We start from the raw sequence: 15403 nt of genomic DNA, 5'->3' as shown, positions 1-15403 counted from the left end.
CTTCCCTCCTCTTCCCTTCTCTTTCGCTCAGTAGTGCATCATCATCTGTGTGCAGGAGTGTGTCGGGAAGCCCGGGGGAGCCGCGCTCCTCTCCCCGGGGAGGCAGGTGCGTGGTGGAGTTAGGGTTTCTCGGGGAAGTGACTCTCCCAGTCCCCTGGCTCTGCCTGTGCTGCTGGGACTGGAGGTGTCGGAGGCACAAGCCGCGTCGCTGAGCGATGCTCTGGCTAGCCCTGCTGACAATCCGGGAGCGTCAGAAATCCCTTGTCAGCAGCACTTGTTTGTGTATAAATCACCTGGCACTTGTTAGTCATAAATCACTGGCTTAAATGCTTTCAGTGACTTGGCTGGAGTTGGGGTCTGGGACCCTCCTTGCTGGGGAATGTGTACCCCACCCCAGGGAGCCTGGGCTGCTGTGACCCAACTAACCTGTCCCTGTGGCAAGAGCTGTATGATTGCCTGCTGCACAGTCTGAAGTTGGAGCAGAGCAGCTGAGTGTTTAGCTGGACTTCCTGCTGGATTCTGGCAGGTTGTGAGAAGGGCTCTTCTATTCAGTGGCATTGTAACTTTTATGTATGTATGTATTTATTTATTTATTTTAATTGGGTGTTGCCTCCATCCCTCCCTGCTGGTGGGACAGGTGCAGAGCCTGGAGGGTCACAGAGGTGGCAGCACACAGAGCACTGGACCTACTGCAGGCAAAGAGGAATGAAGGAGACTTTAGCTGTGAGCTACTGAGGCTGCTGTGGGCTGGGGTCTTGCTCCTCCTTCAGTCTTAGGGCTTGCTCAGTTTTTCGGTACCAAAACTCAGTGGTTTGGATGTTGCAACATCAGGTCTTTGCGTGGCTCCAGTGCTCGCTCGCCTTGATGAATTGCTGCTCTTTGTTTCCTCCCCTCGTCTGACAGTGCCCAGTATCCCAGCCTTCCTACAAACAATGCTCTCTATTGTAGTGAGGCAACTATTTTCTGGCCCATTTTATTTTTCCAGTTACAGTATGGATCCACTCCAACAGACAGGCACTTTAGCACAAGCGGTTTCTACTCTCACGCTGCTTTACTGTTCAGGTTTGCTGGTGCCTAAACATCTAGTTACTGGGTGCAAAATATTTTCCAAATGACAGAAGTCATGGTATGTGTTTTCCTGTTTTCTTTCTGCAGGCACACAATGGGGATCTTACAGTTAGACCCACATGCAAGCCTGGCTTTTCAGAAGAAGACTACACAGCATTTGTCTCCCCAAACATTATGGAAGGACAGAAGTTACTCAAAGGTAAGTGGAATAAAAAGCGTAATAGGTGCTTCAGTAACTGTATTCTCAGGAGGTGAAAGGAAGCTTAAAGATGCTGGATTTGATGGTGCAATTGTCTGCAGAATTGTTTGTAGGAGGATGAAACACGAAGTGGTTTACCTGAGCACAGTTTTGAATACAGATGAATGATTCCAAGTCCACGTGCTGGGTGCTTCAGGTGGATTGTTTGCCTGTAGTATGTGAGGTCATCACTTTGCTTTTAAGTCTCCCACTCCCACCCTGTCTGAAGGAACTCTACATTTGATATTTTAGAAAGTATTTTCATGTATGAAATTCAAAGATGCTTAAATTATCTCTGCTTTGAAATGCATGATAAAGCAGACGTTGTTGTTGGAAATGTGGTAAACAAGCCTACAGACATTCTGTTCACAAATGTGGCATTCATTTTCATTACTGCCCCACTGACAACACAAAAACACAGGCAAAAAGAAACTACCAATTAGCTTTATGGTAATTGCAGGATTATAACTACTTTTGTGTTTGTAAACTCCAAGATGTCTTCGTAATCCAAATAACAATAGATTATCCTGTATATTGATCTGTCTCCCTTTAAAGTTAGAAAGAATTAAACTTTATATTTGTGTGATGCAGGAAATAAGTGGTTTACTCAAAGAGAATTTTTGAAGATCAAAATCCCCCCTCCAAAACCCCTCTGAGTTAAATCACTCAGTGTTGGTGGATTTTACAGCAGTTGTAAAAACATAGTACATTGTGGAAGTTGGGGAGCAACATCAGGACTTGATGCTCTGCTCATGGGTTTATAAACCCTGTGCTACTTTTTTCTTGAGTACATTTACTCGCATACATGTGTCGCTGCTGGGATTTCTTGTCTTCCTCCAGAGCAAACATCTGCTCTGTTTTTTTGATTTTTCTCAAAAGAGAGGGAGAGTTGTCAGTATTTCGGGCTTTAGCAGGATCCAGGACTGGATACTTCTTCTCTGCATAAGCTGGCAATCAGTTTTGTTTCTGAGGCCAGTAGTCTTAGTTTTGCTGTTCAGGAATTCTCTTTACTAGCCTGGCATCGGTAGTAGACCTTGGAGAGTTTAGTTTGAAAGATAACCAAACAGGGATTTGACATAAACACAAGAATATAGCAACACATGGAAAGATCAAATATCAATTGTTTACATATTTAGTAGCAATTTTTCTCCCTCCTAGACACTATAAGGCTTTACAAGTCAGTCTGTAAACTAGTAAATTTCCTGCTTTTTACCTTCGTAAATTACTTGGTAAACAGTGTCCTCCAAATACTAGGAAATCGTGACAGTAATATACTTGCTCAGAGGAGTATTTTTCACAGTTTTGTGTTTGATGAATTCTGCTGCCTGTTTATGTAGGTGGACAATAGAGTTGGAGCAGCAGGTCTGTTTAGAGGAGTGAGCTGGCAGTGACTTTGAAGACAGCATAGTGGCTATCATTGTGTTTCACTTGCAGTTGATAATTTTTAAATATGAAATTATATTTAGACAGGATGTCCAGTTGATTTAAATTAAAATATTTTTCTATTTAATATAATCCTTTAGGGGCCAACTGTAGTTTTACATTACTCATGACAAACCTGCCTCTGATGTAGAGCTGAGCTGGCCCTCAGGTTATGATGTGTGCATGCACCACGTATAAGATTTATGTCTTGATAACATTGTCATGAGTTATGTGATTTGTAAGCACTTTGTCAACGGAAGGAGACAAAAAATAAGTGCAAATGCAGTGTTTGCTAATAAGTAAACTATCATCTTTACACCTTTTAATCTACAGTCAAATACATGCTGCTGTTTATCACAGGAAACAAATAGATCAAATTAATTTGTGCAATAAGGGGGGGAAAATCTGCTTGCATAAAATTCTTCTTCATGCTTGTGTTGTTCTTTATATATACAGTAGCATGCAAAATTGGTATTTTTCCAGTTTAGGTTTAATTTTACTTCCTAACACTTGATATGTCTGAAGCATAAAATGTTTATCTCTTTCTTCCATCTGGGTGAAGTATTGTACAATAGTTCAGACCAAAATTGGGTTCAGATGGCTTACATTATCATGTTTGATGGATTGACATATGTACTGTTTCACACCATCTTACCACGCAGAGCTTTGCTGCCAGCTGCCACCATCTTATTCATCAGCATTTGGTAATTCATCTTCAGGCCAAATGGGACTGTTTGAAAAAAATGGGTAGGAATTCACCTGTCAGTGCTTTCATGGAACTGGGGATTGGAAGTGGATGTGTAGTTCAGATGGCTCTAAGGGAATTCCAGTGGGCAAATGTAAAGGCCTTATGTTGCATAGTCCTCACCTCTCCCCTCAGGAAGGAGATGTGAGAGGTCCTGGGGCAGTTCATACTGCCTAAAGGGTTGTTCATCAGACATCAGGTAGCATGTAGATCTTAGCACAGTGGTGAACTCCAGCCAGCACTGGAAAGCTGAGATACTACATGGTTTGGGAATAAGCTGTCTGGCAATAAACCCAGCACTTCTCTCTGAAGCTTTATAATACTTAGCTCTCAAATGTATGCCATGTTATGAATGTGTCAAAATGAAAGAGTTGGTAGTGTTCTAGGTTTGAATCAAGTTAAACAGATAATGACTGCTTATAATTGACTTATTCCAATGGAAATAGCTTAGTCTTAATTTGACAACAAGAGCTTTTACAGAGTCATTGTTTTATTATAAGTATGTCATAAACTATTAACTACTACTTTGTGGTTTGTCTTATTTGCCTGAGTCAGCTCTCTAACATCCTCAAAACATACAGATTCTAGCAGGAGCTATTTGTTACACAGTAATTAACTTGTTTATGATAAATGGACGGGAGAAATGTCACGGCATTTTGTTTTATGTATAAAGGAAAAGCATTTGCATTCTAAAAAAAATCATGTTAATTAGACTTAAAATAGTTTTCCCCAGTAGTGCCACCAATACCATGTATTACCCATCACTGCCAACACTGTAGCCTGATGACGGGGTATTAGCTGAGTTGATTTGTGGATTCAGAGCCTTCCTTAGAAATGCTGCCCCTGCATCTCTTAAAAAAAATCTGTTATATTTTTTGGTTGTTGTTTTTCTTTGCAGGATAATAAACTTAGTCTTGATCACTGATGCATGATAATGTTTAAAATAGGATCGTGTACCATTTTTATTCTTTAGCCTAAGGAAAAATCTCAGAGCCTGCAGTGTGGCAGAGGACGATTACAGCACGGGTATCTTTTTCTCTTTGTTAATTATTAATGTTAACTAAAATGGTGAGAACATTGGTCCTGAGGGGTGGGGAGCAATGACATGCAGTACTGCACCTCTGTTATGAAGACAGGCTGAGGAGGTTGGGATTGTCCAGCCTGGAGAAGAGAAGGCTCTGGGGAGACCTTAGAGCACCTTCCAGTGCCTGAAGGGGCTCCAGGAAAGCTGAGGAGGGGCTTTTCACCAGAAGGCAATGATAGGACAAGAGGTAATGGTTTTAAACTGATGGGGAGATTTCAGTCAGACATCAAGAATAAATTCTTCACCATGAGGGTAGTAAGGCACTGGAGTAAGTTGCTGAGGGAGGTGATGGGTGGCCCCTCCCTGGAAGTGTTTAAGGCCAGGTTGGATGAGCCTTTGTGCAGCCTGGTCTAGCAGGAGGTGTCCCTGCTTATAGCAGGGAGATTAGAACCTGATAATCTTAAAGTCCCTTCCAGCCCAAACCCTTCTATGATTCTACTGCACTGAAGACTTGGGGGATCTAATCCTTGAGTGTATGGGTGGGAATGATGATGACTAGTGGGCTCTTAGGAAGAAGAGAAATAAGGAGTAGGATGCTGAAAGTGATATGGAGTATGATCTAAGGGGAGCTGATACTCTTGATATTGGATTTATGCCCCTATCCATTTTGGTAAGGTTTTTGAAGATTGTAATTATTTAAAAAAGGCATTTTAAAAAATTATCTAGTTTTATTGGCGTTCTGTGAGACCCTGGCAACTGGTAGTGGGTGGAAAGACATCATGGTGTTAAATTTATTATTTTTCCAGCCTAGTACCATCCCAGCTATAGCAGGTCAGCTCTCAGGAAAGCCTCTCTTCTGAACAGCAGAACTTATAGCTTTCCCTGCAATCAGGAGGCAACATAAGCTGTTGAGATGTTCAGCCACTTTTTTTGTTTTTCTGTGCACCTCTTCATCTGTGGTGATTCATGTTTCTGTTGACTGTCCTAAATAGTGCCTATACTGATGTAGCAGGAAAACTTCACTTGTGTAGGAGGTTACGTTTGAGCAGAAGTGTGTGGAAGCAGTTTATTTTCATACAGGAAGATGAATAAACTGTGCCAGCACGTTCTGCTTTAAGCAAGTGTATGAAACCAAAGGTAGCCAAGCTTCATGAAAATGTATAAAAATGTAATTGCTCCCATGCTACGATTTTTACTAGTGTAATTTTTTATTGAAAAGAAAAGAGAAAACTTTACTGAAATATACTTTTTTTTTTTTTTAAGAATTCAGTGTGGAGGTTATATCTTTGGATTTAGGATGTTCTTCATGGCCAAAGTCTTTGGGTGGGGAGTAATGACATGCAGTACTGCACCTCTGCTATGAAGACAGGCTGAGGGAGTTAGGGCTATTCTGCCTGGAGAAGAGAAGGCTCTGGGGTGACCTTACACCACCTTCCAGTGCCTGAAGGGGCTATGGGAAGGCTGGGGAGGGACTTTTTGCAAGGGCTTGTAGGAAGAGGATAAGAGGTAATGGATAAAACCTGGAAGAGGGGTCATTTAGTTTAGACACTAGGGGGAAATTCTCCAGTATGAGGGTGATGAGACACTGGAACAAGTTGCCCAGGGAACTTGTGGAAGCCCCATCCCTAGAGATGTTCAAGACCAGGTTGGATGAGGCCCTGAGCAACCTGATCTAGTGGGAAGTGTCCCTGCCCATGTGGGGGGGTTGGAACTAGATGATCTCTAAGGTCCCTTCCAACTCAAACCATTCTATGATTCTATGAAAATACTACTGCATACATGAAATTAGGCCCCTGTAAAAGCTCGAGACAATCTTTCAGGAGGATCACTGAGAGCTTGGCTTAGTGCCCAGAGGGAAGGAGTTTGCCCCTGGGCTAACAAACAGTAACCTGGCAGGTGAGCTTAGATCTGCAGCGTTCTGTGGCCCCAACATGTGAATTGGCTGTTGAGGACATTCTGCCTTTCAGTGTCCTTGAGGAGTGTTGGAATTTGTTCTCGTGTTTGGTGGGTTTTTGAGCACCTGTTAAAGACTGCTTGGTCCTCATAGCTGTCTTGCAGCCTGCTGAGATGTCCAGTGCCTTCTCTTAGCTGCTCTTGAGTTTGAAAGAGACTTTTCCATTCATGCTTTCATTATTGTGTGGTCTGTAATTCTGCATGAAAAGGAGTTGCTGAAGTTATCCTACACATAATTAGTTTCACAGCTCCTTAACAGAATCTGAAAGGAGGCAAAAATCCACTGGGACCTCAGAACTCTCTCCCTAACCTTTCTTCATTCCTTTCTTGGAGGAAAAAGGTGGATAGACTGGTACACCCAGTGAAGCTGCCTCTTGGAAAATACTTCTTCCATTCCACAGGACAACTTTTAAAATGAGGTTCCTCTTGGTGGGCATGTTGTGATTCAAAACCCTAATCTCAATCATGAGTTCCAGGGGAGACCCTAGAAAGCTGCTGCAGGTTGGGGAACTGCTGATGCATTTTTATTTTTAATGTTATTCTTCAGTTCTAACTTCTGACACAATAAGGATGTTTAAGATGACAGTTTTATCCAAATAAAATTGCAGCTAATGAGACCAGAGTAGTCAATAACACTCTGTAGAGTTAATCCCCTTACACTGTTTAATAACTCTATATATTGCTTTCTAGATCAGAGCTTTCAACCAAATTCCTCAAACCCAAGTAAAATTGCTTTTTTTCTGCATTCTGGGAAGCTAACTGATTTTTATCTGAATAAATCTGCTTCTCCAACCACAGATTTGGAGCTGCTTTTTTTTTTCTTTCTTGCTTTTTTTTTTTTTTTCCCCCCCCCAGGAAAATAAAACGACAGAACACTAAGAAAATGAAACACAATTTCTGTTGACTATTTTTTTTTTTTTTTATGCTTAGGCTTTAGGAAGTAAGCCATGTCTGTAACAGTATCCATTTGTTACTTATTCTGAAATACCTGTTGTTTTGAACTATGAACCACTAATGTTAGGTCTGTTAAGGTTAGAAAATATTAATTTTATAGTCACTTCTGTGTTCAGAAACTGACTGTCACTGACAGAGCTCGTGAGCTCTGATCTCAGAGAGCAGATGCTCAAAGCATTCTGGAAATTCTGTTTTCTCGCATATGGTGAATGAAAATTATTTATTCTAACAATGAAATATTGCTTAATTTTAATTGACCTAATGCCAGTTCTCATTGCCTCATTTAATTGATATTTGTGTGCAAGCCTTCAATTCTTCTGCCTTAATTTCTAGCCTGGAAATAAGTGTAATGTTTTCTAGAGGTAGCTTATTTCAGTGCACACTAAAGCTGGTCGAGTATTTGGTTCACAGTAGCATGGGCCATGTGCATAGCTCATAGAATATTTTAGTAATATAGATAATACTTAAAAGCCTTATTTGAAGGGCAAGAAGAGATTGAAACTACAGAGGATAGGATTTCATTGGAAATCTGCTTCTTAATATTTTTTATATAATAGAATGAGTAACGTAGGGAAATGGGAAAGAATGGAGTTTCTGTTCAATCTGAGGCTTCAGGTATATTCAGAATTAGTGCCAATATACTTCTTTCTTTGTAGGCAAATGAAATAGTAACAACTAAGACAAGAATGTGGTATTGGAAAAATAAAGACCAGTATTTCCTCTGAGAACTCCAGTTTTGAATGGTTTGATGAGGCTTTTGAGATAAACTTGTGCCAGTGACTAGAGACCAGTTTCTCCAGGACCCTGCTTGAGTACTGCAACAGGAATTTAGACTGACTTGATGGACTCTTATCTGTATCCGTCTTTGCGTAGGTGAACTTTTGTACACTACCCAAAGGTTCTGAGGAGGATTTGGCTTGACTTACGGTTTTCCTTTGGTGATTAAATGACCCTGCAACATTGTTGCTTTTTCAGGTAAAGCTTGGGAGTGTCCTTGGCTAGCAGTGTCATCAGAGGCTTGTTTATTGCTCAGGATACTGTGATATATTGGTTTTGATATTTTGTTTAAATATTTATTATTAGTATTTCTGAAATGCTGAGAGAGCTGGGATTGTTTAGCCTGGAGAAGAAAAGTCTCATGGGGGAATTGTAGCATCATATATAAATACCTCCCAGGAGGGTGCAGAGATGGTGGAACCAGGCTCTTCTCAGTGGCGTGCAGAGAAAGGGCAAGAGGAAATGGGCACAAAATTAAATGCAGAAAATTCCACTTAAATGTGGTAAGAAACTTTGGCTGTGAAACTCATCAGACACTGGAAGAGGTTGCTCACAGTAGTTGTGGAGTCTGGATTCTTAGAAATATTCAGAACCCAACTGGAACAGTCCTGCAGCCTTCTCTGCCTGACCCTGTGCTGAGCAGGGACTTGGACGAGATGCTCTGCAGAGGTGCCTTCCAGCCTCCTCTGCTCTGTGATGCTGTGAAACACTTCACAGGTGAATATATGAAAAGGCAGAGTGATGAACCGAGCTGTTCTGCAAATACAGATCAAATAGCTTTGAAGAAAAACATTGCAACAGCCTGCAAAAAATGATCCTTACAGGGAAATTGTGTTCCTGTAACTTCTTGAAAGCATAATCTCTGAAGAGAGAATAATTGAAACACCAGGGACCAGTTCTGCTGCTTGCTTCCATTAATGTCCAGACTTAACTTAGGCATAGCTTGTCTCCTGGTGTAAGAAATTGTTACACAAAAATTCAAAAAGCTCTTGGCTTCCTCTTTATTTTTAGTAGAATAAAAGGGAAACATATGGAGTTTCTGTTTTCCCAAAATATTTGTCATTAGTGCTGGCTTCTTCGCTTCTTTCAGCAGAATCTTGCACAAGTGAGTTTGCTGTGACATAAAAAAATAGTTGGGTTGAACAAGATTTTGTTTTTGCCGCAGGCCTTATGATTTTTTTGTGCTTATATTCATTGTCCCTAATTTATTTATTAATTTTGAATTGCAGTTGCAAGGAGGGAGAGGGAAGTGGCAAATGTTCTGGCATATGGGCTGCACTGTCACTGGAAACAGCAACTTTCAGCTGTTCTCACTGGCCCATGCCTCATGACCCCAGGCTCCAGCATCTCTCTTTGCCAGCCTGTTTAGATTTCTGCTTGCTGCTCCCTTCCAATCCAAAACTTTAATTATTTTTTGCTTTGCCCTCCCTACTTTTCTGCCACTGTTCCTCACCACTTGCCAGCATTTTGTAATAGAGAGCCAGTGGCAGTAATTCAGCACTCTGCTAGTTATGCTGTTCTATAGCTGCTGCTTGGAGGGGTCACAGAAGCTACAGCCTATTAACATTAGCATGGAAATAGCAGCCACTATGTGGAACGCACAGTGGGAATGTTGGAATCTCCTCCAAGGACCCTGAAGATATGTATGGGCCACCCATGAAGGAGAAAAAAAAATATAATGCCCTTTATGCCTTGAAATGAGCCAATCTGTGTGCTTCATAGATACCCAGAAGCACTGCAATCATTAAGGCTATTACTATGCCTATTATAAATCACAATTTTGTAGCAGTTCATAGATTAGTCACAAAAATTACTTTAGACTAAAATTTTGTTATACGAAGTTTGTCTAGTAGCAATTCTAATCCTTATTAAACAAAATTGTCTTTACAATAATTATGAATATAGCAATTATTGAAAGATAAATAGTCAAGATTACAAAAATTGTTCCATACAAAGCTATGTATCAGCTCCGTCTGGATTGTGTCTAGAGGAAAATAAAAGGCAGGTCAGTGAAACCAACATTTGTTACGTTACCATTTAGCAGGAAAAGCATATTGGGATTCTTGGTATATGAAATAAAACCATCAAGAAACGAGCTTGTGAAGATGTTAGAAAATAAAGAGGTTGTTTCACTTGCAAAAGTGCAAATTAGGACTAGTTTAAAGCATAAAATTTAATAACCTCTTTGTTCCTGATATAGTCAGTGGTGATTAATAACTCTCCCCTGAGTGTTCAGTATCTGCCCTGTAGTTGCTTCTGGCCATACTGTTTTTTGAGAAGTCTCACTGATTTCACTGAATGCTGTTTATGGTATTACCTGGACCTGCTCATGCTTGTTGCCATCTGTTTGTTGGAGTTTCACAGACTCATAGAAAAGCACAGCTGGAGGCACTCAAGGGGATGTCTAATGCATGCTCCTTCCTCTAGGCAAGAGCTACTTCTTTGTAATAAGTTTGTCCCTGGTGTGGTTTTGAAGATCCAGTTGTAGGGACCACAGCCAATATTTTCTATTGCTTCCATTTCTTTCCATAGCCTTTAAGCTGAAGCTCTCTTGGTGCAATTTAAACCTGTTGCTATTTATCTTACTCATCATAGACACAGACAACAGTTGTTGCTTTTTTCTTTTCCCTGGCATACTTGAAAATATTTTTTTTTTCAGCTTCTGTAGGTTGAGCCACTCGTTTGTTCACTTTCATGTGTCATGCCTGAGCTCCCTTCTCAGCCCTTCTCTTTGCTTCTGGCTTGATGGCCCAAGCTGATCTGACTATGCCAGGCAAGTCTTGCAGTTCTGGGCAGACAAGGAGGATTACTTTGCCTGTTTTGCAGGTGATACTCCAGTTGGTTTATCTAATGTGATTATTGCTTTTTTTTTTTTTTCTTAACAATGTGACACTCTTGACTCATGTTCAGCTTGTGATCCAGTATAACCTCCCACATCATTTTTTTAAGAACTGCTACCTACCCAGTCATTTTCTGTATGTGTAGTTGATTAATCCTTCTGAATTGGGTAACCTTGCTCCTCTTCTATGGAATTACATTTTCTTTTTCTTTTCTTTTTTTTTTTTTTTTTTTTTTTTTTGGCCTGATATGATTTGTTAGGATTGTGTTGAATTCTAATCTTGACCTCCAGCAGAGTTGCAGTTTCATCCCGCTCTGGTATTGTTTGCAGATGTAACAAACATATGATGCTTTCCTTGATCTGTTCTGTTAATAAAAGCATTGGACAAAACCAGTTCAGAACAGACTTGCAGAGCCATGTAATAGAGCCTGCTGCTTTGACCATGAGCCATTACATCTTATGCTTTGTGTACGGTTATTGGAATCACTAAAATTTAAATAGTGGCTTGTAATCTGAGCCTTTTATGTCTTGACATTGTCTATCTGGGATCTGTAGGAACACAAACTCAAGTGTCTCCATTTGTCAGACTTTTCCTGGCTTTTATGAGAGTTACAAACACTGGGATCTTTGAATTTTCACCATCTAGAAGCATTCCAGGTGAAAAGCCTAGGACAGATCCGTGCAAGTTAAGGAAAATTGCAGTTGGAGGAGAAGGGCTGCTTCAGTTCTCTGTCCAGTATTGGACATGGTGGATTTGCAGGGTTTTCTAAATGCCCCAGCTGTGCAGCTGGCCAGCTCTGGAGATCTGTGTCTGGGCTGCAGAACATGCTTTTCAGGCTGGTCTCCCCCAGGACTCTAGGGAGGTCTGTTCAGTACAGGATGTTCTTCCTGAAGGAGCTATTACTAATCTCAACATGAGATGAAAGAACAGGATTAAATTAAAGTAGTAAAGGGGAGTGCTGTATCTGTATGTGGAGTATAGACTCTTTGGTAAATCTGTGTTGTCACTGTACTGATGGATTGGGATTTTGGTCTTTGCTGTGTTGTATTTTCCATCCTGTGATCTGTCTAATCTTGTAATGTTTTGTGGATGAGGTTTTTGCTCTACATAGAACAGTTAGGTATTGTACTGCCTGCACTTAGCATATCTGTGTTATTCATAGAGCTTATTAGAAGGCCCAGCCCACACCTAAGTATTTGACTGTTCATTATCTCTGTTTGGTTTTGCTCGTTAAGCCTGTGTTTTTGGTAACTGAAGAAAACCAGGTGTGCTTATCTTGGTGTTAGAGACCCCCTCTGCCAATAAGATCTGATTGTGGAGCATCCCACTTCAGAGAGAAGGCAGAGTAGAGCCTAGTGGGTTTCCTGATAGCAAGTTATTTGTAGATTGTTTTCCCCCTAGTTAAAGTGCTTTCCTGGCAAATCAGAAATTGTTTCAGGTGCTGTAGGCCTTGCTACTTGTGTTTTAGGAGCCTCATTTTGCTGGCTGGTTGTTTAGGTCCCTTGAAAACAGAAAGTTTACACAATTACATATGAAAGGCAACTGTTTTGTTAATCTCCAGAAGTTGTATTATTTTTATTTTGTGCCTGAATTATGTAGGTGAATTATACTTTAATTCATTTATCTGGGCTTTAAAACATTTTCCAATTGATTCAGTGCCCTCTTCTGCCTTTTGACCCTCTATAAAACGTGAAGAAATGTGGATAAGTGGCACTAAAAAAAAAAGGTTTTCTCATGTTTGGAGTTTTCCTTTCCTGTGGAGAGAAGGGATGGGTTGAGGACGAACAAAACTATTTGTATGGCTTACTGGGCAAAGGAGAAACTGTAGGTCCTGGCAAAATTTGGTGTGATGAAATCTTCAAGGATGACAGCTATAAAACATTTTGATTGCACCCAAGGATTGCTCCATGCTGTGTTCATACTGCAAGAGGAGACTGATCAGGAGAAATTCAGCAGTCTCTAGATTGCTGAACTCTAGATGCTTGTTCAAATAACTGAATAATAGATTGAATATCTCTGTGCAAAGTTTACTGAATTAGATTTGTTTGTTTGTTTGCCTGGAGTTTGAAATATAAGAGAAATTGAAAGTTGAGAGGCTGGTTGCTTGATAACAAACAAGATACTCTCCTCATTCTGGATGGTTTTGATACCTCCTGACTAGAATAAACTCACATATAAGGATTGTGTGGGGCAGTGGGCAGTTAGAAATACTGGGGTTTGGGTCAGACATTAAGTAGAGACTTAATATTGATCACTGAATATCCATTGCATTAGCCTTTGTGGCAATTTCTGCAAGTGGTGAATTAACTGCAGTGTTTTGGCAAAGCTCAGGGCAGACGGAGCATTTTACTGGGATGAATTTTCCTGCTATTTTCAATTAAAAAAAAGTTTTATTTTCTCTTTCTGCTGTGAATCGAGGCATAATGTTGGCTGTACCCTGTTAAGTAGCAGCAGAACTGAGCAATAGTGGCACAGCTGGTTTTACCTTTATAATAATACAGCAAGTTTCCTTGCCTGGGAAGACATGATGACGAAGCAAAGTTCTGTTAATGCAGCAGTGCTGTCCTTTGGCAGTGCAACTGTAAATGTTTAATATCTATGAGGTGGGGCTGCTCCTGGAAACAAAATAGAAAATTAAAATAGGAGTGGATGGGAAGATGTTGCATGCTGAGTGGAGGCTGGGGAACCTCCCAAAGCTGCTGGACCTTAGTCCATGTAGGGTCTGGAGAACTCCAGAAGTGGTGCATCTTATGGAGACCTGAAGAGAAGACAAAGTGTTTCCAACAGTTTGTTATCAGTCTAAGTGATTCTTCAACCTTCTTATCTGCACTGGGGTCCCTTGTGAAACTGGGGTCCTTTGTGAACATTCTGTCATTGCAATATATCCTTCTGCACCTCCAAGATAAATTTTTGAGGAGTCCACACACTGAGAAACCTGTTGTTACTAGCAGAGCTGTCCTGAAAAAGGCTCAAGGTTATATACCAAAAGCAGTAACACATGCTCAAAAAAGTTAATATCTGATGAATGTCAATTAAGTACTTTCCAGCTAATAAATAGCTTAGAATGTATAAAATTTAATACTCCTAAAATTGCAGAAGCCTTTGAAGAACACTTTTAAATCAGACTCACTGGAAGCAGGAGATTTAACAGTAACCTCTTCAGAGGTGACTGCTGAAAAAGATATGATGGAATGAAGCTACGAGTCTTGAATATAGAGGCATTTTGGCTTAAGCTGTTCTTTTGTTAGGTGGCTTTTGAAACAGTTTATATTTAAGTTCTTGTGGAACACATCAGCCAAATTGCATTAATAAACACTTATGAGCCAAATGTTTTTATGAGCCTAATTCAAAGTGTTTCTGAAGGCTCAGCTGGCTTGGGGGTGGGTCACCATGCCACAGAAATGGCAAGAGGAGCAACTGCACATAGTTTTTCACATGGCCATGCCTACAGGTTCTGCTCACTTTCAGTCTTAAAGTATCAATCTGCTGCTCCTTTAAGGACCTCAAGTACCAGAATAATTCTCACTTTTCCTCTATTCTTTCCCTGTTGTGGTCACCTAATGGGAATCAAACGAGGTATGTGCATGTTTGAGGGCAATATTGGGCACACTCTCTCTTGGCCAAAGAGCTTTTTCTTATGGAGCTGTCTTTGAGAGGTGTGCAGATAAGCAACACAGACTGCTCTGAGGTCACTGAGTCATAATGTTATGAGTTGATTTGTCAATCAGAGCAAACCAAATTTGCCCCTGTTGGCTTGCTTCCTGACGAGCAGTAACCCCTGCTTTTTTCTAGTCATGTGTTTTTTCCTAGTCCAAATAGCAGTCTTTTTTTGGCACTTACAGTTAGGAGGAAGAAAAATAATAATAATGAAGTAGTACATGGCATTTGTTTTGGCCCTAGTCATGACTCATAAATAAGGATAATATTGTTGCTGATAGTTTTTCATTATATATAACCAGATTGAATGAACAAAGTTTTCATTTATTGCTGTTCTTTTGCCATTGTTATATTTAGGGAGTTCTGGTGTGAAGAGTAGAAGTATATACTTATGTAAATTACTCATGTATACATCAGGATTTATATGCATCTTGTGAATTTGAATTTAGCTACTGTATCTTTTTAAACTAAAAATGGCTTATTGCCTTTCCCTGAGCTTTACAAAACTTTTTCAAGATCCTTCCCAAATCTTAGGTTGTTGAAGGTTCCTACTGCTGCCAAGTCTGCACCATTCTTTTAATTAAAAGACAAAAAAGGAGAAGTGAAACTTCCAGTGGATGTAAATCCCTATAATCCTGAAATGATGTAAATCAGTGCAACTCCTGAAGTCATTGGAGCTATTCTGACTTACATCTACTTAAAATCTGGCACATAATATTCCTGCT

At 40.4% G+C, this 15403-nt stretch overlaps 1 protein-coding gene across 1 annotated transcript in view; it reads left to right on the top strand.

Annotated features, from left to right (window-relative positions):
* Positions 1 to 215: 215 nt before the first annotated feature.
* The window catches only part of CDH4 (cadherin 4, type 1, R-cadherin (retinal)), a 429513-nt gene continuing 414325 nt past the window's right edge, over positions 216 to 15403 (top strand). Inside the window, exons 1-2 of the mRNA XM_009998741.1 lie at positions 216 to 263; positions 1156 to 1267. Of these exons, the coding sequence (XP_009997043.1) occupies positions 216 to 263; positions 1156 to 1267 (160 nt within the window). The remainder of the gene's footprint in view (positions 264 to 1155; positions 1268 to 15403) is intronic.

This window comes from Chaetura pelagica, unplaced genomic scaffold (genome assembly GCF_000747805.2).
Source record: "Chaetura pelagica isolate M959 unplaced genomic scaffold, ChaPel_1.0 scaffold275, whole genome shotgun sequence".
Classification (NCBI taxonomy): Eukaryota; Metazoa; Chordata; class Aves; order Apodiformes; family Apodidae; genus Chaetura; species Chaetura pelagica.
Note: the sequence above shows the minus strand (reverse complement) of the source record. Positions and strands in the feature narration are given on the sequence as shown.